The following is a 27,314-nucleotide window of genomic DNA, read 5'->3' on the forward strand; positions in this document are numbered from 1 at the left end:
CTTTATTAACAATTTGTTACTTAACATAAAAAATGCTTGAAATGCAAATCAAAACAAAAATCCATTTTACAGTAAACAAGTACAAAAGGAGAACATTAGTTTAGGAGAATATTAGAATGTAATTGCTTCACCCATTCGTCTTTCAATGCACATAGACAAAATGCTTAAAAATTTAGTTTAAGTGATATCAAGAATCGATTGTCCCAAAGTTGTATGGAGAATTTTTTTTTTTTTTTTTTTTGAAATTTCAACTCGCATACCATGTATTATTGTGACATTTGATGTAAATAACTGTCTTACGAAATTTTTAACTATTTGAAGATTACTAAATGACAGCTCAATGCCATTAAAAGTTTCTCAAACCTAATTTATTGAGTAATATTTTTGTTTTCACTAATTTTCCTAAAAGTTATGCAACACAAAAGCATTTTTTTCTGGTGCTTTTCTTTTAATAATGAGTATTAATTTTCTTTATAAATATTCTTGTTGCTGGAACTACTTAAAAAAATTTTTAACTGCAATTTCGCCAATTTTCGGTTTGACGTTCTAGGATTTGAAAAATGAGCTGACGCTGACTTCTTCTTGATTAGTAAGTTGCAAATTAAAATTACTTGCTAATTTAAGTGCTTGCTCAGCACAATCATTTACCATCTTCACTGCAGACACTACTCTGGTGGACTCATTGAAACAACTATAATTTTTTTTTGTTGGAGTTCTTCATACAGTAGTTACAAAAATAATACGCTGAAAAAGAAGGCAAAGAACTTACACGGAGATGTGTAATTTGTTCAAAGCAGAATAAAAGACGTAACACTACGTATGAGTGTAAAATGCTCAATGCGCATTTATTTGTGCTTTGAAATTTTTCATGCGGCTTTAAAATATTAATTGTTATAATATTTTCCAAGTATTTCATAACATTAATCGCAAATATTTTTCCTGTTTTGTAGAAAATATATTGCTTGATTTTGGTTCTTTTAGTTATTGTAAAAAACAATATATTTTGCACTTTTATTGTTAAATATCAATTATTTTCATCCAATTTTTTCTTATGTTTGAAATTTTGATATATTTTATCATATATTAAAAAATGGTTTCATTTCTGCTTAAAGTATACATTTTATCTATTATTATGTGTGCGTACTTTCCGGAATCGTGTATTAGGCTTAGCGGGAGAAATTGCCCTCGCTTGTGCGCACAGTCCGCGTGTAACAGCTGCCGTCCTGAGGGAGCGCTATCTTCTGCGGACTGACATCCCGAACGGGATAATCAAGAATAGTTATTCATTCAAAAATTTTATATACTGTCAAAATAAAAGGTACAGGAGCTAAAGATGAAACAAAATAAATATAAGGGGAAAAATTATATTTTTATAAATGAGATTTTTCATTTTAAGATCTACATACTGTCTGATCACGGATTGTATGGAAAGATAAACATCCGTTTTACAGCCCGAAAAGGACAAATCTATTATTTTTAGCGATGTCAGCTATTGCAGAAGCAGAGTCTCATTCAAATGAGCGGAATACACGCATCAAATTTTGACTTTTCCCCCCTCATTCAGATAGATTCGTCTCATCTGGACATTTGAAAATTCCATACAATCTGTGGTTGAACAGTACAACTAAAATTTTCAGTATCATTATTATTTTCATTTTTTCAATTACCTTTTGGAAAAATATCAATAACTTTACCTGTAAACCAAATAAAAATTCAAAAAAAAGAGGGGTGTCCATTTTCATACATCTTTCGTGCACACATGACTAAGTTTGTAATAACAGAAACTTATTGCTTCATTTCCATTCTCACAGTAAAAATTACTTTGAATAAAATGTAAGAAACTAATATGTTTTACTTACTAAATAATCATGCAGTGTCTTATATAAAATCCTTGCTTTACGTTTCAAATTGGGGTCCCCGTCTAAACTTCTTCTAATCTTCTTCACTTCTAATATAGGTGATGCAACCAATTTCTTTGCCTTACGTTTAGACGCACGATCTTCATCATCATCGCTTTCTGAGTCCTATGTAAGTATTTCAAAATTGCTAAGCACAAAACATTCATACATATGATTGGGCAAGCAGAAAAAAAAAACATGTTTCAATACTTTATGTCAATGATATAGTTGTAGTTTGTTTGACTGAGAAAAATGATAAAATAATGTAGTTTTAAATCTAAAACCTAAATTTGATGTAAAAGTGTGCACAAAAACTCCCAAACTTTCAGTCCTAAAGTTTGAAAAAAACGAAGGATGATTTTTTTATATACCAACAAAGTAGGAAACTTTTATCTAACAGTTTTGTTGTAGCTTTGTACCCCAAAATTTATTTTTACAATTTGAGACGGAGCTGCATGATGTTTGTAGACCTCTTGCTAGAATGCTGAAAAATTGTTAGCTACCAGTGTGAAGATATACTCAACTTCTGAATGCAGTCTTTTGCTCTCAGCTTGTTACATGGCTATTCCAGACTGATAAGCAAAGGTGAAACTGAGTCTTTGGATACTATAACTGAGCTTGGGGCTTGTGCTTGCTGCAATTCAATATTTAGTTTTATAGAATTTGAAAGCTCAACTTGAAATTATTTAGGAAACTCATTCAGACTTTCAAACTAAGTTTTCAGCAAAAAAAAAAAGTTTTATTTATAACTTGGCAACCTGATTCTTGTATTAAACCTGATTCTTGTATCAGATGAAAGATTGGAGAATATAGGTGTTCCTTTACTTGTACATAGAAAGTATTGCAACAAATTTTAAACCACAGCTGTAATTGGAGCACCTTTTTTTTTAGTAATTTTATGTTACTTATTATTTCCTAGATCATAGATACTACAAAATACACTTTGTGAAAATGCTAAACTTTTTTCGTCTGCATTCTGTTTGAAATGATTCTTTTAGGGCAATTCATACTTTTTGCAAAATTTACTAAATTGAGCATAAGGAAAATAACTAATCATGTAAACATGTACAATATTTTTTTTTAATGCAAAATTACAAGTTATGCAAATGCAGATGTTTAGTTGCTTACTTTCATGTGCAAATTAATAAGTTCTCGTGCTTTAGCTTGCATAATCTTTTGAAGCTTCACAGCATCCTAGGGAAAGAAATTAGCAAATTACAAATTTTCAAGATCAATCCAATATTAAAAGTAATATTGATACATGATTCGCCTGAAAAAATTCTTTTCAACCTCTTTAGAAGTCTGATTTCAATAATTTTAATGTTCTGATCTATGTGTCAGAAAATTAAAATATTCTCTCAAAAATCAGTCACTAGCAAGCCATTTTAGTTGATTAATTGCTGCTTTTTCAAGTGGTTAAAAAATGGATATTGTATTTCTCACATGTAAGATTCACAGGTGAAGTTTTTTGACTGCTTTAATTAGGCCACGCACAAAAAGCTGGCTGGTCACAGGTTGAGTATCCCAGCTCCACATTATATAGGTTACTGTAGTTTTATTTCATTATTAGGGCTTTGAGTTTTGATATGTTATTTAAAAAAATGTTTAAAAGCTAAACTCTTAATGCATCTTATTACATAAATCTTTTCAAAGCTAAGCCTTTGCAAATATTGTTGTATTAAATTAAAATGATCAATTTCAGCAGAAAAGAATTTGTATTTTGTAAACCACGAAAGCTTACAAAAGCCCAGATAAGGGTGGTACTTTTCCTTTATAGAATCATCACAGTTCATTTTCAACATTTCTCGCCCCAAACTAGTCACAACAAAGTACTTACAAGGGGACCTTACGGTCTCGGAAATTCAGATCAGGATGAAATTCAGCAGATTAGTAGTACCCCTTGAGAATGTCCACACAGTAAAGTAATAAAGTGAACTAGCCAGAACATTTCAAGAAAACAGCCTCTAATGTTTTACGCGCAGCTTATATTCCATAGAGATTTTTCGCTAGCAGCAGGTCAGTGGGTATGTGGTCAGCCATACTGGATTCCGGTACTATCCATCCCGGGTTCGACACCTGGTGAAGAGGTCTTTTTTTTCACCGAAATGTACCTCACCTGTTTAACCTTGCAACATCTATTTTTATAGGCAGCTAAAGAATCTAATATAACGTATACAAAATTGTGCGTATCTTGTTGAAAATAATAGAAAAATAAATACCCGTAAAGACTGCATAAAAATGCAATCAATAGTCCTTCATCAATTGCCATTGCCAATTTTTAATAAAATGATTCAGTATGCCTTATATATTTCCAAACTTTCTGACAAAAAAGACATTTTTCATGAATGTTAATGGAGTATTTCCCCTACAAATCTTATACAAAAAGGTTGCTCCTGTAAACAATCTTCCTTTATACACTGTGCAAGATTTCAAAACAGTTTTTATTTTCCATGTTTTTATGATAATTATCATTCTGGTGTATGTATATAAGTAAATAATTTATAAATAAAAACTATACTGTTAAATTATATATGTAAATTAACAAGTCTTACCCTAATTTTATTGCCATGGTAGTTCAAATTATAATTTATAATCAATTGTATTTATCTCTATTTTCTCTATTAAAAATACATTACGCATTGAAAAATAAAATGTTACCTTCAATACAAATTTTAACAAGCTGTAACAGTCGCTTTATAAATTAACGTAAAATAACTTCTTCACCAGGTTTTGAACCCATGACGGTTGGAAAAGGAATCCAATATGCTGACCACATAGCCACTGAGCCGCCTGTTGGCGATAAATCTCAACTAATATATAAACTGTGCATAAAGCTTTAGAGGCTGTTTTCTCGGGAATGTTCTAGCTAGTGCGCTTTATTACTTTACTGTGTGGATGCTCCCAGGGAGTACTACTAATCAGCTGAATTTCATCTTGATTTGAATTTCCGAGACCGTAAGGTCTCCTTTTTAGTGGCTCATCAAATGTTGTCAAAATAAATATTGTAGAAATTTAAAAAAAAAAAATTTGATGATTTTTTTTTAAATAAAACAATCCATTAAGTAAGACCAATAGTTACATTAAAAAGAAAAAAAATCATAAAATCAGTAAAAATGCAAATTTTTCACCACAATTTTTTTCTTTATTAATAAATCTAACGAAATCGATTCTCAAAACTGATATCTTAGATAATTTTTCAGCCCTCGTTTATTTTCAGAAAAAAGAATCCTTCAAATAAGTTAAATACTTTTGAAATAGTGTCCGTTTCTAATCAGGTATTTTGCTGATATATTCCCAAAATAGGCGATTTTGTGCAGAATTTTCATTGGATGTAACTGGAGGGAAAAAATCTTGCAAAATTCTTTTGAGATATTTTATATGCTCCTTAGCAGTAACTATATATATATCTTAAATTGGTGATGCTCATATGACACTTTTTACACCTGGCTGCTTGATTTGAAATGGGAAGGCTCAGCAGTTACTGCATTGTTAAAATTCATTTCCTAAGACTACTTTTGAATAACTGTTAAATCTGTTTTAGGCTTGTAATTTCAGGTAGACATTCACAAACTCTGTAAGATGAGAGCAACTACATAAGAAATTGGGGGAAAATACATTACAACACTGACAGGTTAGGTTTATAACTATAGATATTTACTTATTCTATGGTATAAGTCAACGAGCTACTTCTAAACCTAGGTGACAGGATTTCTTAATAAAAATAATGCATTAAATACACTTATTTTATTTAGAAATTTAGCGTCAATACTCAAATGGTTGTGGGGGGGGGGGGTGAGGACTCCCCTCTAAAATTTAAATTTAGAGGGGATTATAATTTTTGGAACGGTAGAGAAAGTAGTAATATTATTTGAATATCCTAACATGCAGTCTCATAATGATAAAAGTTTGTTCAATGTAATGTTATTAACAAAACTTAATCTTTTTTTGAAGGGGAAAAAAGAAAAGTTACCTATTTTTTTCTTTTTTTAACCTTGGTCAAATTTTAAGTCTCTTAAAGTTTGATACTTTTAAGGTTATTTTTGCTATGCATTCAAATTCTCATGATCTTTTAAAATTTTTAGGTACAAATATTTTTTTCCTGCAGACAAGCACTTAAAACACGTCTGTACACATAATTCATACAAGTAGAGAGTATTATCAGAAATCAGAAAAATCATAAAAACTTTAATGTTATTAACAATGAATGTCTTACTATAAAACTAAAGAATGTGAAATATTAAATATTCAAATAAACTTGGTTTTACTTTACAGATTGTTATATTCCCATTATTATGGTTTTATTTGATGGCCTATAAATTTACCTTAAATAATTTTGAATCAGGGCGATTATATTTTCTAGCATTTTCAAACATCAAATTCATGTCATCCACAACATCAACTAAGCTAGTGTATTGTTTTGTCTGAAAAGAAACAAGAAATCTTTAGCCATAAAATTAAAGAAAATCAACATTCAATGCTGAAAATAGGGGAAGGCAACATTTTCCCCCAACAGGGAATGTGGAAAATATGTACAGGAAAGTCGATAACACATGAGGCCATTAAAATTACAATTAGGATAAAGCTTTTAAATTTCATTCAGGAATAGTTGCATAGTTTTAAAAAACATAGGAAAAAGATAGTACTGACATGAAAAAAATGTAATCCCTTAGTCTTGACATTGTTTGTATCACCAATCATAATATTGGATTCATTGAAATTTGGGATAATAAATTTTTAAAGAGATCCTTACTTTTTAAGACCACCCAAGGTATTTAAACTATTTTTTTTTTTAATTGGACACTATAAAATAGTGAAACATCAAATACAGTTTAGCACTGATGATCCTGATTCCAATAAATCAAACTGTCCAATTATCCTAAAAAACTGCTTTTCTCCTTTTTTACCACAAACACACAAAAAACTTTCCACAATGCATAAGAGAAAAAGGACATGAGAGAAAAGAAGAAAACCAGAATCAAGGCAACAGAATTATAACACACCAATCCAGATTGGAGGATAAAGTGTGAAAGAAAATTGTACACAGAAAATACACTCTGTTGCAAAAAAATATATCACCTAGAAGAATTAGAGCCACAATCATGAAACTCGGCACAAATGCAGTTTGGTAGCCGATATGGAAATGATTAAAATTTCAGCGCCAATGAAACAAGGTTAAGCGCGCTATGAGCATGTGAGTTGCACAGGTGGGAGAGTTTAAAAGCATGAGTACTTGTGCCGTAGGGCTATTCAATCGAATCTGTTGACTTTAGAAGACTGTATTGTGACTTATGATGCCTCTAAGATGTAACCGACGGCAGTACGAGCAGCTGACGGAGTTTGACAGAGGCCGTATAATACGCCTCAGAGAAGCAGATTGATCAAACAGGAGTATGGGCCGCAATCTTGGTCAGAGTGATATGGTAGTTGCTCGGTGTTGGCAACAGTGGATCACGGAAGGGAGAGTCTACCGTCGCAGAGGGTCAGGGCGTCCCAGGAACACAAATGAACGCGAGGATCACGCAATCAGAAGAGCGGCCACGTCAGCACAGATAACGTCGCTAGCATCGATTCAACGCCACTTACCTGCTTCCAGGCACCCGGTGGTATCAAGGGAAACCATTAGGAGCCGACCGGCCGAAGTTGGCTTAAGGAGCCGACGTTCATTAAGAAGCTTGGTCCGTACGTCTGTCTATGCTGATTCCATCCCATACCCCCTTTTAACCAACTAAGAAACCCGCAACCCCCTAGGTATCCCCCGTTTACATGTATATATATATATATATATATATATATATATATATAGATATATATATATATATGTGTGTGTGTGTGTGTGTGTGCATCTATTGCTGTCACTGTGCATCTATTGCATAATAACTCAAGGTGCTTGAAATATTGCATTTCAGCTTCATGTGTGCGTGTGTGTGTTTTTTTTTTTTTTTTTCTACAATAAGTGCAGAAATATTTTTAAAAAGATAGTCTTGATAATGTTAAACATACATTTCCGCACTTTCAAAATTCTTGCGTCCTAGCAGTGGCGAGTGCAGGATTTGTTTTTCTCCATTATTCAATGAAGTGAATGAATGCATTTTTTTAATAAGGCTGCTGCAAGGTCAAAAAATTGGAAGGGGCAATATGAAAGATCCTCAGTTTTTTCAAACATATGTACAGCAAGATAGAGAGAAAGAGCCCTGATTTATATTTAGAGGGAGGGGGAGGAGTCATCGTTAGCACTATTAGTAAGCAAATTAAGAGAATTGCGTTATATAAGCGGAAAAAGAGAATTGGCAATATGAATCTACAGTCACAAGTGTAACATTCGAGATGGTCCTCCCTCGGAAATTGCTCAAAATTGTAGTTCTAAAAATGCAGTTTACACGATCTCTGGTGATGTTCGGAGGAAGTGAAGTTCAGGGTCTTTTTTGAATGGTTCAAGCTCGAAGACTTGCCTTTGAAATTTCTCAAAGTCCTAAAAAGGAAGTTTTAAACAATTTTCAATGATGGGGGAGGAGGAAGTGGATAATGATGCTCTCTAATTTTTGGAAGATGAAAATTTTATGTCCTAAATAAACTCAGTTGTAGACTAGGTTCAGGTGACCTTTTCCAGAAAATTTAGAGGTTCTAAAAAGGCAATTTTCGGCCATCTTAGTAAACATTCAGGAAAAGGTTTGGATTCGGAGCCCCCCTCTTTTTTGAAATTTAAGCCCTAAAAACGAAATTTTATATGAACTTTAATTATGTGAAGAGGGACTGCAGGCACTCTCCTGGACTGTTTTTTGAAACTAAAATCCTAAGAATCCATTTCTTGGCTATTTTTGATGAAGTTCGAGGACAAGAAGGGGTTCTGGACTCTTCCCCGGAATATTTCCAAAATTAAGCTTTAAAAACCCAACTGCAGGAAACCTTTCAGCATAAGGGTTGGGGCTTAGAGAATCTCTCACAGAAATTATTTGAAATTGAAGTCCAAAAATGAAATTTTAGATGATTTTGGACAATGTTAGAAGGAGGGTATTTGGGACTCCATCGCAAAAATTTGTAGAGATTGAAGTCCCTTAACCAAAGCATATGATAATCTTAGAGGATGTACTGAGATCTGGTACTCTGGCATGAGAGGGGGAGAGGTTGCTGTAGCCCCATAGTCCTTCTCCTGGATTTCCCATTGCGCTCAAGTATTGATGCTACTCTAAAATGCTATTTTCCCCCTATGTATTTTAATTTTTCAACTATGCAATAATATATTTTTTAATGTAGGGATAATGTTGCGACCCCCCTAAGAAATCTTTTGCGATCCCCTTGGGGGTCATGACCCACAGGTTGGGAACCCCTGCTCTAATAGGTATATATGGGGACAAAATGTCGCCGTCCTAAATATCATTTTAAGATTTCAGCATTCCAAAATATCGATGTGTAAAATTAAGCCATTATTAATGGTCGCCGTTTCACAATTACATTGGAGAATTTCTCTTATTCTAGTTTAGAATCTTGAAGATGTTAATCTTACTGTGCTGGCTATTTTCAAGGACAGTTTTCATTCTTATACTTGATTTTTGAAAAGGTTTTTGACGCTTTTCTAAGGGAATTTTGGAGCATTGTTTTCCTTAGTCTATCAAAGATTTAGTGTGACAGTTGTTTTCAGATTTTCTAACATGATTTTTGACTATTGTATGTATCAATGCTACAGGGTGGGAGGGAAAATGACTGTCTCTTGCCTTTGGAGCCTTCAACTGCAACTCCTTCACCCCAAAATCAGATTGACACCTATTCCATCACTGTAAAAACAATTGAGACACGTTGCTAGGAAATAATGAGCTGCTAATGTGCCCAATCTCTACAAGTAACATATCTTTAAAAAACAGGCATTTTTTCGCTAAAACTCAGTAACCTTCCTGAAAATATTCTGGCATCATTCTGAGGAATTCAGTAATAATCCCTGACTAAAGCCATTTGTGTCTTTGGAACCTTCAGAGAAACTTTAAGTCTGTTTAATATAATAGCTTGGCACCTTCCTGCTTTACGAAGAAAGCTCCTGAAGCATTATTGGAAACATGACCAAAGCTAGGACATAATTGCAGGCAACTACCATGAATCTAAATTGCCTTCAGTTCTTGTAAAGATACAGAATCCAGAGTCTTATTCGCTCTTATTGGGAGCTTTGTCAATCTCGATGGGCCCTAGTCGAGCTAAAGCCGATACATTTATTAAATACACTTAGTTAACCTTTATACTGGTAGTTTTAAGAATTTTTCACAACAATGAGTAGCCTGCACTTATGCAACTTGTAGCAATTCAGGAAACTTTTTGCCAAAGACACTTGATTTTCTCGGGAAGTGGATGTGAAATCCGAAATGTTCTGCTTCGGAATTTTTTTTACGGTGAGCTCCGCTAGCAGTGGCAGAGTTGCGGACTTCGAGGGAAAATAAGTAACTCTGATTCTTGGATTTTCAAACCTTTGACTCAGTGTTGCCAGATGGTCAAATCCAGATTTCCCAAAAAGCGATGTTTTCGATCAAAATCCCCAAATTCAAAAATTATTTTTCCACTAATATTTTCATAAAATGAATCGACTTCCTCTGATATTTTTGTCTCTTGAAAATTTTTTTTCTCCAAATAGCCAAATTTCCTTTTAAAATTCCCCAACTTTTTTATTCTTCCCATTTTCACTTTTTTTTTTTTTGTCTTCTTTATCTTTTTTTTTTTATCTTTACTAATAATAAAGCTGAAAGTCTCTCTGTCCGGATCTCTCTCTCTCTCTTTGTCAAGATCTCTGACGCGCATAGCACCTAGACCGTTTGACCGAATTTCATGAAATTTGGCAAAGAATTAGTTTGTAGCTTGGGGTTGTGCACCTGTTCTTTTTCTATTCCAATTTTAAGAACATTTTCCCGAGCAAAATTATCATAAGATGGACGACTAAATTACCAAGTTATCATAATGTGGAACCGTAACGTGGGCAAGCCAAGTGGCGAGAAATTCATCAAGCATTATTTGTAAATATACAAGGGAACCAAAATAACTTTTAATTTTCTACTACGGGCAAAGCCGTGCGGGTGCCACTAGTCATAAATACAAGCGCCTGATCGAGATATAGGAAATAACCGAATATATTTTTCTACTTGCATTTACTACTCTGTTACCGTATGTAAATTTAAACTATGATTTTTGTATATATTTATCCAAGAACATTCTTCATCACACTTATTTAAATCTGTTTCACGTATAACTAGTTACTCACACAGAACATTAATGCGAATTTCGTAGCATAATATTCCACATAATGCGAAATGCCAATTCATAAAGTTGAGCGAAGCTAAACCAACGCTGCTTGATACAAACAAGGTAACTACCAGATGTCAAGACGCGAATTTAAATACAAAAAAACAAAAAAAAAAATTCCCCGAGCTTTTTTTTCCCCCAGGTTTTCCCAAAGAAAAAAAATTTTCCCCAAAGAATTCCCGTCAAAACCCATTTCCCCAGAGAGCACCAGATTTCCCCCAAAATGGGGAAATTTCCCCCAATCTGGCAACATTGCTTTGACTGCCCAAACTCCGATGCTTTTACTCCCAAACTCAGTCCGACTCTGAATTCGAGCCCGCAGCTTTTTTCTATAAAGTTGTCCTCGTTCTGCAAGGCCCTTTTAAAGAGTTGTTGTCCAAATTCTAAATTTGAGGAAAAAATATACTCACTGCTAAAACTCTGTTTAAGATTTCACACTGAAATGATCCTAATCTCAGGTTTCTATATTTTCATTCCACGCTCATTATTATTGTTTTTTCTTTATCACGTTTGTAGTAATTGACAAAAACAAAGGGCACCCAACATTCGGGTGCTTTTACCCTCCAATTGGAAATTCATTTAAAAGCTTTGCTTATGTGCTGAAATCAATTAAAAACACTTTATTTATTAACAAACTAGAAAATTGCCCCATCATAGTATGATGGGAGAAAATTGCTTCTATGTTTAAATTAAGCCATTGCTTGTTGGTGATATTTTGATAGTTGACATTTTAACCTTAAATCCAGTGGATTAACCTTAGACTCCAATAGGTAGCATTCATTGTTGACCCATTTTTCATTTCTTCCTTATCCTAAAATGGCAGTATTACCAGTAAAAGTGTTACGTTGCAGGATCAAGTTCAGCCTTGTCAAAATAAAGCCTTTCCCTGCATGTTAAAACATTACCAACACATATTATCAAATTATCATGCTGTGGCGGAAGTTTATTTCATTGTTAAAACATGCGGGTTACTCGATCATCGGCTATTATATACATGAGGATACAAGTCAAAAATGGCAAGAAAAACAAATTTGAATTCGTTGTGATTATTCCGATCACCAGTCAACAATGAAATCGCAAACAAACGCGAAAAAAAAGATAGACTTAATATTAAAATGGGCTTAAAAAAGGTTTATTATTCCAGCTCTATATATGGTTTGATAGTTCAAAAATGTATACATATTAATAAATGATAATAATAATAAATGAATAATCTGTTCTTGGAAGGAATCTAACTTTCAAGTAGCGAAATTTTATTACAAAAATTGTGAAAGAATGCTATTTCAGATTTTATTTAATATCCCTGGTAATTAAAGTTCTACAGGAATATTTGATCATTTAGATTTTTTTTTTTTTTTTTGATATCGTGCTCCATTGCCCTCTTTCTCTCTTGGCTGATGTTGAAAAGATCTAAGGTAAATATTTAAATTTAAATGTACATTTCATTGTTTACTTAATTACCGCTAAATATGACTTATACAAATAATTTTTAAAAATCATATTAAAACAGAAATAGTTCCTGTTTTGATTTAGTTTAACTTCTACACAAATTGAACTAGTAAACTTTGGACCGGCAATATTTTGGTCAGAGCGATATTTTGGGCTGGCGACATTTTGGACGAGCAACGTCTTGGCCTGGCGACATTTTTGGCTGCAACATTTTGGGCGTATTACCGCTTTTTTCATTACTTATATTTTCTGATAATACATGACCATGTAACAACGTATACTCTTTCAGTGCAGCATAAACTCATGTTGATTTTAGTTCAAAAAATATGATTTTTAAATTACATGTTTTTAAAATGAATGGTTAAAATTCCAAAAGAAAACAAGTCACATCCATTGCTTTTTGTGAAAAATATACATGAAGAGGAAAAACTAAATGTACTGGAAGGGAAAGATGATTCTCGGTTACCACAAATAACTTGCCTTTTTTCATTTTTTAATTATGAAATAAGTAAATAAAAAATAAATTCTCGTGCTTTCTGGTAATTTAACTAAAAACATTTTTATTGCAATTTTTTTTTATTAATTAAAGCTAATTTATTTAGTCAATAATTTTATGTTTTACATATGTTAATTGTTTAATCGTTGATAAAACCAAAAGAGTGCTTGGGCTGCGCTTAAAATGTAGCTCTGCTAAGAGCATCGAAAAAAAAGGTGGCACTTTAATTTTAAATTATTGCAATTCGCTAGCACTTATTTCTTCACCCTTACTTTTTTATTTCATCTTCAATAACGCTCCTTTGGTGCTTCCAGCTACTAAACGCTTTAAAGGTCTCTACTGATTTAAATATCACATATTTTGGCAGAACAAATGATGCAGAGAAAAGTGAAGTTCTACTTTGAAAGTTTCCCTTTTTCAAAAAAAAAAAAAAAAATGGTTAAACACTAAATGATGTTTTATAGCAGAATTTTTACAAAACGGTTTTATGAAACTTTATAAATATACAGGGAAAATATCTAACATAATTCATACAGATGAAAATTGTTCAACTTTGTATAATTTTTAATTAGGAAAAATTATCTTAGTCACTCTCACTTCAAACCCTCACTATGCACAAAATAGTTTCAACTAAAGTACTTTCAATCCAACAGATTAATAAATAACAATGTATATCAATTTTATAAGAGCAAATAGTTAGCTGCTTACTTTGACTTTAGTTCTTATCTTAAATAAGGACATTGGTTGCTTGATTTCTTTATAATAATCTGGGTATGACCTGAAACACAAAAAATAGTAATTTTAACAAAAATATTACCTAACCAAAAATAAAATTTTGACAAAACAAAATAAGTTGAGCATAACATCATTCTAAGCTAATGTACAAAGGAAAACATCTTCCCATTCCAACTTTGCTTAGAAGATATTTCTGTACCTTCAAAGCCTGATTTAAATATTTTCCAGTGGAAATCAATGGCGAAGTAGTGATAAAGTGACCTACGTCATGTCTGATTTTAAGGTACAGGGTTAAAGTCTTCAAATTCTTGTTTCATTCAAAAACTTACGCCACTTATATGTTTATAAAGTAAAGGTGAAGCAATTTGTAGTAAAAAAACAAAATAAGTCAGAAGCACCAGAAAAATCTTTATTTTCTCCTTAACAGTTCTTGGAAAAATCTCAAATTTCCAGACATTTTTTCCAATTTTTATTTACTCTTTTATAAACACTAAAGAAGTAAATACTTACACATTCTGATTTTTCCTATCCTTCATTTAAAGAAACAGCACAAATTGTTATTCCAAGGATTAAAAGAGGACTTTTTTCCTCCTTCATTTATTTTTATTTATTCTTTTTTTTTTTTTTTACAACAGAGGAATATTGCTTGAATTATTGATAAAATGGTTTAAAAAAAAAAAAAAATGCACATGGTAGCTCAAAGCATGAGGAAATAAAGGCTATTAGCAGACTTTTAAGGCCTAAATAAAGCAATAAAGCCTTTTTAGAGACTTGCAGCTTTTTTTTTTTTTTTTTTCTTTTCTTTTCTTGAAACAAATAGCCTTTTAAAGGAGTGTTCAGAACTAGTGCTTGGAGTTGAGATGAAAAGTGGAGGGATGCCGTCCCCTGAAATATATACATGTATCCCCATCCCCCCTTTTTTTTTGGAAAATAATGCAAATTGGTTCTAAACCATCTTTTTTTTTTTTTTTTTGGTGAAAAAAAAAGTGGGGGGTTTGCCCCACCCCCACCCCACCCCAAACTGCTAAGTAAGTTCTGTTCACCCAAATAATTTTTAACTATGGTTGTCGCAATCTGTTATGCAAATGAAGAAGTCAATACATTAAAAAAAAATTACAAAAGAATTGTAAACTTTTGCAAATTTGTATAAATTATTAAAAATTATGAATGAAAGCTTTTGAAAATCAATAGTTTTTCCTTTTGCGGCACATATTTAAAGATATAATTTCATATTAATATAATATTTGAGTAATAGTTAATACAATAAGAGTTAGAGGAAAATTACTAATTTGAAGGCATCAAAACAGCCAAAAATATCTAACTTTTCAAAAATGTGTTTTGACATGCAAAATGTGAATAATTTCTGCGTTAATAATAAAATTAAAGTTAAACCAGCTTGTTGTTCTAGTAAAAAAGTATAAATATAACAAGAGTTTAAATACCTGTAATACCGTCTAATTATGTTCTAATATTTGGAAAAAAAAAATGTTAATCTTGACTGCATGAGCAAAAAGGGAAGATGGTAAAACAGTAGAAGTTTAGTTACCTCCTGTTTGGAAGAGTCCAAAAAGGTTCAGAAAGTTGGTATCCCTGAGGATTAATGTAATTCTTGACTGTTTCATAAAGAAGCCATTGTGGGTTATTATCTGCATCTTCTGGTCCAGATTCATTACCGTCATCTCCGTCTCGACTCTCATCTGCTAAATCAATTGACGGTGGAGATGCAATATCTGAAGTAAGATCTACCTTAGGAATTGCATCAGATTCATATTGTAGGGCAGAAATAATGGCAGACCATTTTTGTCCCCCTGCAAGTCTTTTATTTCTTTGGAGAAGGAAAAAATTATTAGTTAAAGAGAAACAAATAACTAAATACAATGGAATCCGCTTACTTGGACCACCATTTAATCGGACCAGCCGTTTATTCGAACAAAATCTTAACGAACCAAAACAAATCCATTACACAAGCCTACTATTATTCGCTTATTGGGACTAAAAATCTGTTTAATCAATCAAGGAACATGAGAAAAAAACTGAGAAAAATTTTAAAATCTCCCACTTGAAGAGAGTTTCACAAAGGGTCGATGAATTTAACTGTTAGTGCAATAAAAATTAATAATGGTTCCTTGAAACTTTCAATTAAAATCAGCAATATCTACAGGAAAAAATGCTTAACAAAACTCCTCCCATTGCATGGCGGCAATTCCAGCAGAGATCAAAATTTCAGTGACAGTTCAAATTTCTTCAGTTTAGTTAGCACGTCCAATAATATGTAATTAAAAAAAAAAAAAACTTTTATTGTAAAATACGTAATTTACATTTCATTGAAATTTCAAATGACCGATTAGTTCTAAATTACACTTATTTTTTTTCACTCTCACAATATTAGTAACTTCTGGTTATTGAATTGAATCGATACTGACTGGAAGGAATAACTAACCGATTAGTTCTAAATTACACTTATTTTTTTTCACTCTCACAATATTAGTAACTTCTGGTTATTGAATTGAATCGATACTGACTGGAAGGAATAACTAAAACTGTATAGGTCTGATAATGTTTTTGAGCGAGTGTATAAAAAGCATATTATTCGCTTCATTTGAATTTTTCATTTTAACGAAAAGATTTTTTAAACGGCAATTTTTTCCTCTTCGTATGCTCACCATATATATGGGGCTCACAATAATTGTAAAGGCTTTTAAATATTTTGTATAGCATGTTTGGTCAAGCTACACAGGTTCTAATTGCTTAAAAGGATCAGCTGGTTATTAGAACCTGTCCTAATGTGGTCCTTGTAACCGAAATGAACTGTATAGAATTCCTTATGATAGCAAATCTAAAAATCATCACCTAATTCTTTCACTTGTTTTTGCAGGGTAAGTTTTTCTTTGATCTATTTCAGCTTTTTTTATTAAAATTATTTTTCTTAATGTTGCTGCATCCTGTAATTAAAAAAAAATCAAATTTATATTGTTTATCAAATGTGCATCACATAATGAAAATAAAATATGAAACATAATAAAAGGAAAGAAATGGCAAACAATTAAAAAAAATTAGTGGAAAAGTTTTAGACTTAAATACTGGAAGCAATGTCACGATATTATAATCTATCAGTTTGAATATTAAGCGAAAAAACAAAAAAGATAAAAGCTGATAAGACTCATTTCTACAATGTCAAAGAAGTAGAAGTTAACAAAGTTAAAATCACAGTCATTGATACAATATCAAAACAAAATAACAACAAATAGATAAAATAAGGGCAAAAAACATAGATCTTCTAACACAAAAAAAGGAAAACAATACATGTTAACATACCATTATCACTTTTATTGAAAGATCCTTATTAGGGTACTTTAATTCCCTGTTTCAATTCTTGAAAGAAACAATATTTTGTGCAACCTTGAACAATTTAAAAGTTAACATTACTGTACAGAGAAAATTAAGGCCTTGATAACTCCTGCCCAAACAAGCTACTTTGATTCATACATGCCGTAATTTGACCATTGTAAGGCATTTTTAAAATATTCAAAAATGTTTAAAATCAGCGTCCACAGGCAAAATTCAAAACTTGGTAATTAAAAAGCAACAATAGCCCCAAAAATACAGTTTAGTAAAAAAAATCTACTTACTTATGCATATATTTAGCTCAGTTGAAGTCAAAATGACAATAAGCATAAAAGTATGAAGTGAAAAAATTATACACATTTATAATTAAAGTCAAAAAAGTGAGTGCAATATTTACAATCCTGGATTCTCATGCACAACCTGTAAATACTTTTTTTAGGGTAAGAGATGAATCACTTATAGTTGAACTTGGACACAAATAACTTTGAACTTTCTATTACTGTTTAGTTAGTGGTTTCTCGGTTATTAATGCTAGAGGAAATGAAAGATCATACAGCTCTTATTCCTTTCAAATGAAGGGGGAACTGGAATACAGTATTGGTTGCATTAAGGCCAAGATTCATGTCACCATTAACTAAGAGGAGATCTAGTTTAAAAAAGTAGTGACCCAAAAAAATGTTCTCAACTGTCATTCCTTCTTAAAACTAAGATCCCAAAAACTTAAATATATATATTTTTATACATATATATATATTAACTTCTTATACAAACATGCAACCCATTTTTCTTACATTCAGATACCTTTATAAGGAAACAAAATTGTATATATTCTGGTTTAAATTGTTTAATGAGTTAAAAAACTATCTATGAGTTGGTTTGGTACTATCCTAACTATCTCCAAAACAACTGTTTAAAACCTTCAAAAAATGCAAGCAAAGTGTACATAAGTTATTATGCTTTGTATCAATGATGTGAAAAAAATTTTAAGGTGAAACTAAAAGGCTCACAACAAGTTTCCTTTATCTTAGTTTTTTTTAAACAAGTTTTATTCATATTTATAACATCAGTACATCAAATTTTCCCCAGTTCTGGAGTCCCCCCCCCCCCCCTACAATTGTACCTAAAAAAAAACTTTAAAAATTATACCCAAATTAGAGAAACTAAAAAAAAAAATCTAAATACTGCATCATGTAATCACATTACTTTCATCTTCATGGTAATTAAAACATTGAGCAAAAGCAAAAAATCAACCAAACTTACTTTATAAATTTGTGATCCGGGCTCATTGAATGCTTTTGCATTCTTAATCATGTGAAGTAAATCTTTTTCCATATCACAAAGAGAACGATAATCATTGTTTTGAATCTTTGTTGCTATCATTTTTAAATCCACCGGATTTGTGATGACTTTATAATATTCAGGGTACAACTAGAAAAAAAAAAAAACTTTTATTTTTCCTTAAAAAAAATGCATTAGTCTTTGTAAGAACTAAATAGAAAATTAAAAGATACTGAAAACAGTTATGTGAGTGAATGAAGTTTATAAGAAAATATGAATTTTTATTCACTTATATTCATTGTTAAATTAAAATATGGCAACTTTCAATAGTCTTCACTTTTAACATAAAATGTAAATAGTGGAAGTGAAAAGCTTTTTGAAAATGCATGAATAAGTTCATCATGGGATTAATTAAAACTGCAAACAGAATGCTAATGAATCATGCATAGTAAAGTTACAAAAATCTAGGCTCTTAAAAGCAATGGTAATGGAGTGCTTTTCTCTCTTACCTATTTCTTCGATATTTCTTATTTAATTTATATAGACACATTTACAGCATTGTAAATGGTTCCAAAAAGAGAGGAAAATGGGTTATTTATTATTCATTATTATTCAATTATAGAAAACTAAGTAAAATGCTTTTTTGATTTGCAGATATTTTTGTAAAATTTAGTGATAGTATCATTCTTCTCCATCATAAATTTTTATCAGTTCAAGTAGCAGTAAATATTAAGCATTATTTAAATTATTTAACACTTCAATGAAATGTAAATAACTTGATGATCTTTGAAATATCATGTAAAATGGTACAGATGGAAAAGTGAAGCAGCGCACCCCAAAATACCAGCCTAGCTGGCATAAGACAACAGGCTTGCACAATTAGAGATGAAAATAGACGGAAAAAAACCGGAAAATTTCCGAAAAAAACGGAATAAAACCGGTTTTTTTTTCCGAATGAATAAATTTCTACTTTGGAAAAATTGCAAAAAAAAAAAGAGATTTTTTTTCAACTTTTCAGGGTTTTAATTGAAATTTTCAGCAAAAAGTGATTAGAAATATAATATTGATCAATTAAATATTGATTCAATTCCCTCTCTCCTCCCGCTTTATATTAAAATACTGTCCAACGTTAATGCAAGTTGTATGACAATATAATTTGCATGTAGATAAAAAAATGTTTGATAATACTTTTTACAAAACCAATAACCTTAGTGAAGAATTTATTTTCCTTCTTTATAAAACAAACAAGCATAACTTTAATCACAAAACTATATTTCTGCTGACTGCGAACCAAATGTACAGGGAGCGGCAAAAAAAAAAAAACGGGCAAGTAATTTTTCAAGAAACTTTATTAAAAATAAATAAACTAACAAAACTCAAAAAATAAAAAAATGAGAAGACCAGGCCCGCGCCAAGTCTGATCGGCGCCGTCGTGCAAATGTCTTTTGAGCGCCTTAATGCAGTGGCGTTCGAGGAAAATATAGTCAACATCTGGAGTGATCTTTTGTAGACAAAGAATAGTGTGGAAAATGCATGTTTGAAATTTAATTTATCAAAAGAACAATGTGTAAACATTTAATTTTAGAATACAGTGTGCGTTTTTACTACATATCTCGAAGGTATTTCGAGTTCAGTAGCTCATCTGGTATGTTAATGCGTTTTGGAAAAAGAAAATATTCTAATATTATATTAAACGCCGCTCTAAATATAGGTCAAATCTCTAAATTGATGAATAATTAATCAAACTTTTATGCCTGTCAAAGCATGACAACAGGGTACTGATTAATTGAAGCATATAAATATAGAGGATGTTACACCTTAAAAACTGAAATTAAATTTTTTTTTCCTGCAAAATAAGTAATTCTAAAGTACGGAATAGTCAAAATGGCAAATCTAAAACCAATATACTGTCCAAAGCTCTTTTTTTTTAATTTAATGAACAAATAGTTGAATGGGGGGGGGTGAGTAATTCTGGTCAAGTCGTTTCTTTACGGAACTATAAAAGGAAAACCGAAGTTATTGTCTACAATATATAAATATTATGCACAAGTAAATAATATGCAAATGTGCTTACCATATTTTTAACATGAAGCAGTCAAATTTGAACAATAGTTAAAAATCACAAAAAAAAAACGCATTGCACAAATTATAATACAAAATATTCACCACAAGCAGTGCAGTAGCGTAGCCAAGGGGGAGCGACAAACATTAAAAATGGAAAATATTCTTTTTTTTTTTACACGTAGCTTTCCTGGATGGTACAAAAAAACTCGAATTTGAGAGCAGAGAATTCTACATACTTCCTTTACTTCTTATATGATGCAAGGATCAATTAAATTTGAAAACAAACACTTTTTCCTCCTTTTTTGATTAAAAAAAAAAAGATTTCACAAAAAAAAAATGGTGTTACAACTAAAGACAATTATTTCTCCTGGTAAGAAATAACTTACTTCTAAGGGAAAGCATAACCTAAGAATGTCTGAAAAATGTCTAAAAAAACAGAAATATTAGCTTCTTTAAGGATTTAATGCAAAACTGAATTTGAGGACATCTGGTATTAGATAGGTTTTTCTCTTTTTTTTTAAAAACTTTATATAACAATCGGAACTCCTCCGAAATGAAATCCTGGCTACGCCATTGACCACAAGAACCTAATTGGGGAATAGCAAAGTTCTTGCACCTCGTACGCTCGACCTTGTATACTGTAGACATACCGAAATAGCATTCAATGGCTCCACATTACGAAGAAAAATGCTAATGTATGCATTAATTACAATCACGGTGATTTCAGTGTAAAAGATTGCGCTTTTGAAAAGCATGTTCAGAAACAAGGCAATAATTTGTCCTCTTAGATATAAGCAGCGAGATGAAGTGCTTGTTTCGATGAGCAGTATAATTTCTTTAGATTCGCCAGTTTTAGAAAAAATGCAAATTCTTTTTTTTTTGGTTGGTGATATTTTTCCGCCAATTGGAGCATTTTTGATCGGTTGAGCACGGCGCCTTTCTGACTCTGTCGCCGTCATGCGCCGCACGACCTTGCACATAGGGACAGCGCGGCCCTGGAGAAGACCTTTAGCAATCATTTAATTTAATTGGTTTCAAACTAACAGCCTTTTGCAGTAATACAGAGATGCAACTGCTTATTGAAATTATCATTCAAGGGCAGCAAGTCCTCTTATCAATCCTATTCCCTATAAAGCAATTGGTTTAGAGAGTTCAATTTTATGTGTAGTTTAGGGTAGACCTTTGACTCTAAAATAGGCCATCCCAATAAATGGGATTGAGGTCGAGCGAGTAGAGCGTTCACTCAAAAGATATCTTGTTAAAAACAATGCGCTTTGCACCACTCTTGTCTTTTTGGCCATATGAATTGGTGGGGAGTTAAAGGAAAATGTCCAGTCTACAAGCCCTCTTAGGCCCACAGAAGTACAATAACCTCTAAATTGTCCTTCTGGCTCACTTTTTGATTCATTTTACGGCCCTCCTCCACAAAAAAACTAGAGATATTTTGTCGCTTGTCCTGATCCCATCTCAAACCAAGCCTGACTTCAGATTTTGGCGATATCTAACACTTTCTAAGGTGCTTGGAGTGTCTACCAAGGGCGCCCATATATGCAAAATTTTAAGGGGGGGGGGGCTCTGATATTTTCTCCATGGTTTAGCAGGATATTTTCCCCATGGAAACCGACTTTAGTACAGATTAGAGCTAATAAAATTTAACATTTTAGATAACTAATTCATTAATGGCTGGAGAATAAATGTTTTTACATTTTTACAAAGAAAAAGTATTAAAAGGAAGGAAGTTCTCATTTCCAAAGGGGGGGGGGGCTTGAGCCCCCACTTTCCCCATATATCTTAGCCTATGGTGTCTACAGACCAAATGCTATGGTTCTGGGGCATATGAACCGGTTGAAAGGTAAATCAGTGAAAGGTATCTCTTCCAGCGTGGACTTGCGAGCCCGTCTCAAACGTTTCTGGCATCTTTAGAGTCATACGGAATGCCTGAATTTTTGGAACTTACAAAACTTCTGTTTGAGCTGTTTTTCCCCTTAGTCGCACTTATCGGTCACAAATTCCCACAAACGACTGCTCTCGTGGAAATCTGAGGATTTCATTAAATTCACTTTTTGATGACCTGACGATGAACTGAAATGTTCACTGTTCGTTTTTGTACACTTTCCGGACATCGACTATCATTTCCAAGCCACTTGAAACGCCATGCCGTTTCAAATACTGTTTGTCAAGGCACAACAAGCTAACAGACTGTCATTCTACTTGGTTAAACAACTTAAAATAGCAGGTATTTCGCGTAAAATTGTAAGAAAATCGAAAAGCAATACATAAACTAAGTAATATATTGTAAGTTATTTCCTAATAAAGTGAGAAACAAAAATAAATTAGGTACTCATTAAAATGAAATTACCTTTCTTCCATTCAATATGATACAATTTTTGTCCAATACTTTTTTCCACACCCTGTATACTGCCGTGCTAAGCAAAAAAAGGGGACTTTGCAGTTGGGCTCAAGCTGAGATATTGTATTTTAAATTGTGGCTTTTCCATATATTTGATTCAGATGTCTTTTTTTTTAAAGAATTTTTCAAAACAATAGCTCTTGATCAAATGACCATAAAACATTTTAATAACACAAATTTGTTCTGCAGGGCTGGTATGACTATTTTTATTACTGTGCTTAGCACGGCCGTATGAATAAACTTAAACTCAGTTTAATTTTGGTTCAGCTTAAGAAAAACCAAATTAGTTTTGATTTAAACTTAGACTGGATTGGAAAAAATGAAAACTCAACAGCTTTCATTTTCAGACAGCTACATTGTATTATTTCTCTTCCAAAAAAAAAATCAATCATGTTTGAAAGTCGAAAATTTCAGAAGTTTCAAAGGCAATCTAAAATAGAAAATGTAATTGTTATGATTAGACACACATTACCCAATATTATTGGTTGAGTGACGACTTAACTTATTTCTGGGTTTGACCATGAAAGCCCTCTACTCAGTTACAAAACAAAAAGGTTTTTTCTTCAAATTAATCTTACCTTTATGAGTATTTCTGTCAAGCAGAAAAAGAAGATGTGTGGATAGCATATATGTTTTAATGCTTAACCCTTTATATGTTACAAGAAACACATAGCTATCAAGAAACCCAAATTTTATTCATAAAGAAATCAAATTTTCTATTTTTTCCAATTTTTCCCGAAAAAAAAACGGGGAAAAACCGTTTTCCCCCATCAATTCAAAATTTCCGGAAATTTTACATCTCTATGCACAATACAAGTCTGAAATATCAATGGTTCAGAGACAGAGCTTAATTCACAGTATTTCTCCATAAATAGAAATGTTCTTGAAAAATAATTTTTACTTAGAAAATTGATTTTAAATTAGTAAGTTTAGTATAGTAATTTCAATTTTATTACACAACTGCATTATGTACTATGAGTTTTTCTTCTCAATAAAAAAGAAATATTTTGCTTTACATTAGTAAGCATTAATAAGAATTTTAACAATTTGGGGGATTTTTTTTAATTGTAAGCTTACGGTTCTGGATGGCAACAGTTGAAACATAGTACTTAAAGCACGTCCTTCCATATCAGCTGCTGTCATAACTGTGGTGAAAAGCTCTTCATAGATAGATTCATCTTCACTGCATTCACTAGCTCTATCCTAAAAATTATCAATACTTGTTAAAGAGCACATTTAAGTAAAAAATTCTATGGACATATTATTTGGAAGCACTGCATTGCTAAATTGTAATTTGTAATATCTGTAGTTGTTATGCTGCACTGGAGACTTTTTCACTCCAGGGTCCCCTGTGCCTACCACTAAAACAGGGTGGATGGGGACCCTGAACACAGCTCTGATTTTTCTTTTATCCAGACCAGAAACCGAGCAATCCTGGTCGAAATAACTAACAAAACAAACAAGGTGTGAAACTCCAGATCAGGAAAATATTAATATTTCAACACTTTTTAAAGCATTTTATTTTTCTAACTCTGAAGAACTTTTTCCTGCCTCACAATTAAATTAAAGGACCAGAAGGCAAAATGAATCTAAAAAAAAGAGTGAAAGAAAGAGAGAAACAAGAAAATGAGCAAAAAGATACAAAAAACAAAAATTGATTTCTTTTGATTTAATACAAGAACAAGTAGTCAGATACATTAAAATGCAGAGCAAACAACAAGTCTTCAGTTCCATTTCAAGAATTTTTTCTCAAAACTGATTTCATTTCAAAAGCTTTTCAATAGTCACAAGAAAAATTTTTAAATTATTTTTTATATTTATGCCCACAAAATGCATTCAATGCAACAATGTTTGTTCACTAGGGTGGTCCAAAATTGTGAAGGTGATGAGTCCTACCCTCCCATTTGGTTCTAATAAATTAGAATAAATGTGGGACAAAATTTTATAACATTTCAGTAATATTAAGGGGTAGCTCAAAGTAGATAAGGTTTGTATTATTGCTGAATATAAGTGCATTGACAAAGGATCAAACTAATCCCAAATATAATTGCTATTTCCATTAACAGAAATTAATCCTACATTATAAAATTGCTATTTCAAGTAAACTGTTTCAACATTAGCCATGAAATGTATTGAGCCAGGGATACAGGAACAGAAATGTTCACATCTGCTCTGATAGTTAAGCTATTTTAAAGGCCTAGAATAAGGCTGTTATGACATCCCAAATTGTTTGGGAATGCTATAATATGCTTTGCACTCTTGGAAATCTGAATAAGGTCATTCTCTGTTGAGTACCTGAGCACTCTGGCATCAAAGGTAATGAAATAACTGATGACCTAGCTAGGAAAGGTTCTGATATCACTGTTTTGGTTCTCAACCAGCAGCTGGGATCAAACCCGGGACCTTTTAGTTATGAGTCCAATGCCTTACCGATCAGGCCAACATGGCCATTTGTCTAATATCGTAGGTACGTTGGCAGTTAATGAAATTTCTGATGCATGTGCTCGAGCCAGGTTAATTGGTACTTAGTTGAAAGGCTGCAATTAATGAGAAATGTGGAAATTGGATACAGCTGAAACCTGGAAAATGTCCAGATTTTTGAGACATTCAGAACTTTTGAGGTTCAATAGCTTGAGATGATATTAAACATGCTAAAATAAGCTAAATATTCAACTCACATCATCAGTTTCACATGCTTTATCATCTTCCTTTTTAATTTCATTACTCAGGATATCATTTTTGGCTTCATTGAAAACTTCCCATAGTTCACATGCATCCTTGTATTCTTGTGTATTTTTCTAAAAACAGAAAGAACACATTTTTTTTTAAAATTACATTTTGCAAAATAATAACAATAATTGGATGTTTTGAAAAAATCATTTAATACAAAGATATTTATCAAAATAATTTCCCAAGTTGGTGGTTGCTTAGATCTAAACTTATCACAGAAAAAATGAACTGAACATAGAATCTTAAAATAGAGGAGTTTTTCAGTAAAAATACAATACAAAAGTATAGAAGTTTTTAAAGTGAAATAAAAATATTAATTATTTGTACTAATCATTATGATACTTTATTTTTTAACTAATTGATTTTGTAAGAACTGAAAGTTAAGAATAGAGTCAAAAATTTAAAGACTACAAAAATTTTGTAAAAGAAAAATGAAACTGGAATCGTAATGAAATGACATTGATATTTCATACCAACAAATGAAAAAAAAAAAATGTGAGGCAATATCATACTTCCAAGTTTTTTCAAAAAAAAAAAAAACATTACAAACTAACCTGGCAAAACAACTATTTAAAAATTTTGCAACTACAAATGTACAAACGCAAACAGTCAAAATCTAAAAACAAACCTTATAATAACTCTTAGCATTGTTTATCATCAATTCAATATCTGCAGAAAATTGCTGAAGGTCCATATAGTCATCAGTTTTCAATTTTTGCTGAATTTTCAACATATCTATAGGTGTTGAAATAACATCATAATAATCTGCCAAACTCCTATTCAGAAAAGGGAAAAAAAGAGAAAAAAAAAATTAAAACATGAAAGGAAATTTGTTACCTTTTACACAGAAATCAAGAGTTCCCATTTTCTGATGAAAACAAAAAACAAGATTTAGTAAACAAACCTTCGATTTGGGGCCCGGATAAATGTTTCACAAACCAGACGACCATCATCAGTTTTATAGTTACGTAATGTATCATAAATTTCTTGGAACATTTCAATCTGAAAATATATAAATTACTTTTCTTTAATTCTTATTTTGTGCAAAGAATACAATTTTGAACTTAAAAAATTTTTAAAAAGTGAGTCTAAAAAGTAGATTATGAAACACAAAAGCTTGTCTATAGTACTAAGTTTTCAGTACCAAATATTTAATGGAAAATCCGTTTCTCAATTTTTTGATTTTGTTTATGCATAAAAACTTCAGAAACTAGTGCTTTTTGCTTTTAAAATTTGGTAACTTTTCCAAAAATATTCAACTATCAAGATCAGAGACATTTTCAATGCCTCGACAAGCATACTTCTCATATCAAAAATTGGAAATATGTGTCAAAAACTTTCTGAAGAGTGTTTTCACTTGGTTTATTAGAAAAAAGTTAAGAATTGTGGAAAATGTCGGACAAAAGCAATTGGAAGTTAAAGAATATTGCATTTGAATGTTCTTTAAGGTTTTTTTTTTTTTTTTTTAATCCATACTATTGAAAATTTTTAAGGTAAAAAAGTTAAAACGGTACACATCTTTCCTTTAACTCTGATCTTCCATCTCAACCTTAGAAATTTCAAATTGATCAGTATAGTGATCTGTTCTGTTGGCACTTCACTCCTCTAAAACAAGTTAAGAAGAATTTTGACACCT

At 31.7% G+C, this 27,314-nt stretch overlaps 1 protein-coding gene across 1 annotated transcript in view; it reads right to left on the reverse strand.

Moving 5' to 3' along the window:
* Positions 1 to 27,314, reverse strand: part of LOC129221865 (protein polybromo-1-like) — a 120,802-nt gene that overhangs the window by 82,630 nt on the left and 10,858 nt on the right. The window contains 11 exon segments of the mRNA XM_054856220.1: positions 1,860 to 2,024; positions 3,027 to 3,092; positions 6,221 to 6,319; positions 13,825 to 13,894; positions 15,398 to 15,676; positions 16,702 to 16,793; positions 18,457 to 18,624; positions 24,026 to 24,151; positions 25,627 to 25,746; positions 26,307 to 26,454; positions 26,583 to 26,680. Of these exon segments, the coding sequence (XP_054712195.1) occupies positions 1,860 to 2,024; positions 3,027 to 3,092; positions 6,221 to 6,319; positions 13,825 to 13,894; positions 15,398 to 15,676; positions 16,702 to 16,793; positions 18,457 to 18,624; positions 24,026 to 24,151; positions 25,627 to 25,746; positions 26,307 to 26,454; positions 26,583 to 26,680 (1,431 nt within the window).

The sequence above is a fragment of the Uloborus diversus genome, chromosome 5, assembly GCF_026930045.1.
Source record: "Uloborus diversus isolate 005 chromosome 5, Udiv.v.3.1, whole genome shotgun sequence".
Classification (NCBI taxonomy): Eukaryota; Metazoa; Arthropoda; class Arachnida; order Araneae; family Uloboridae; genus Uloborus; species Uloborus diversus.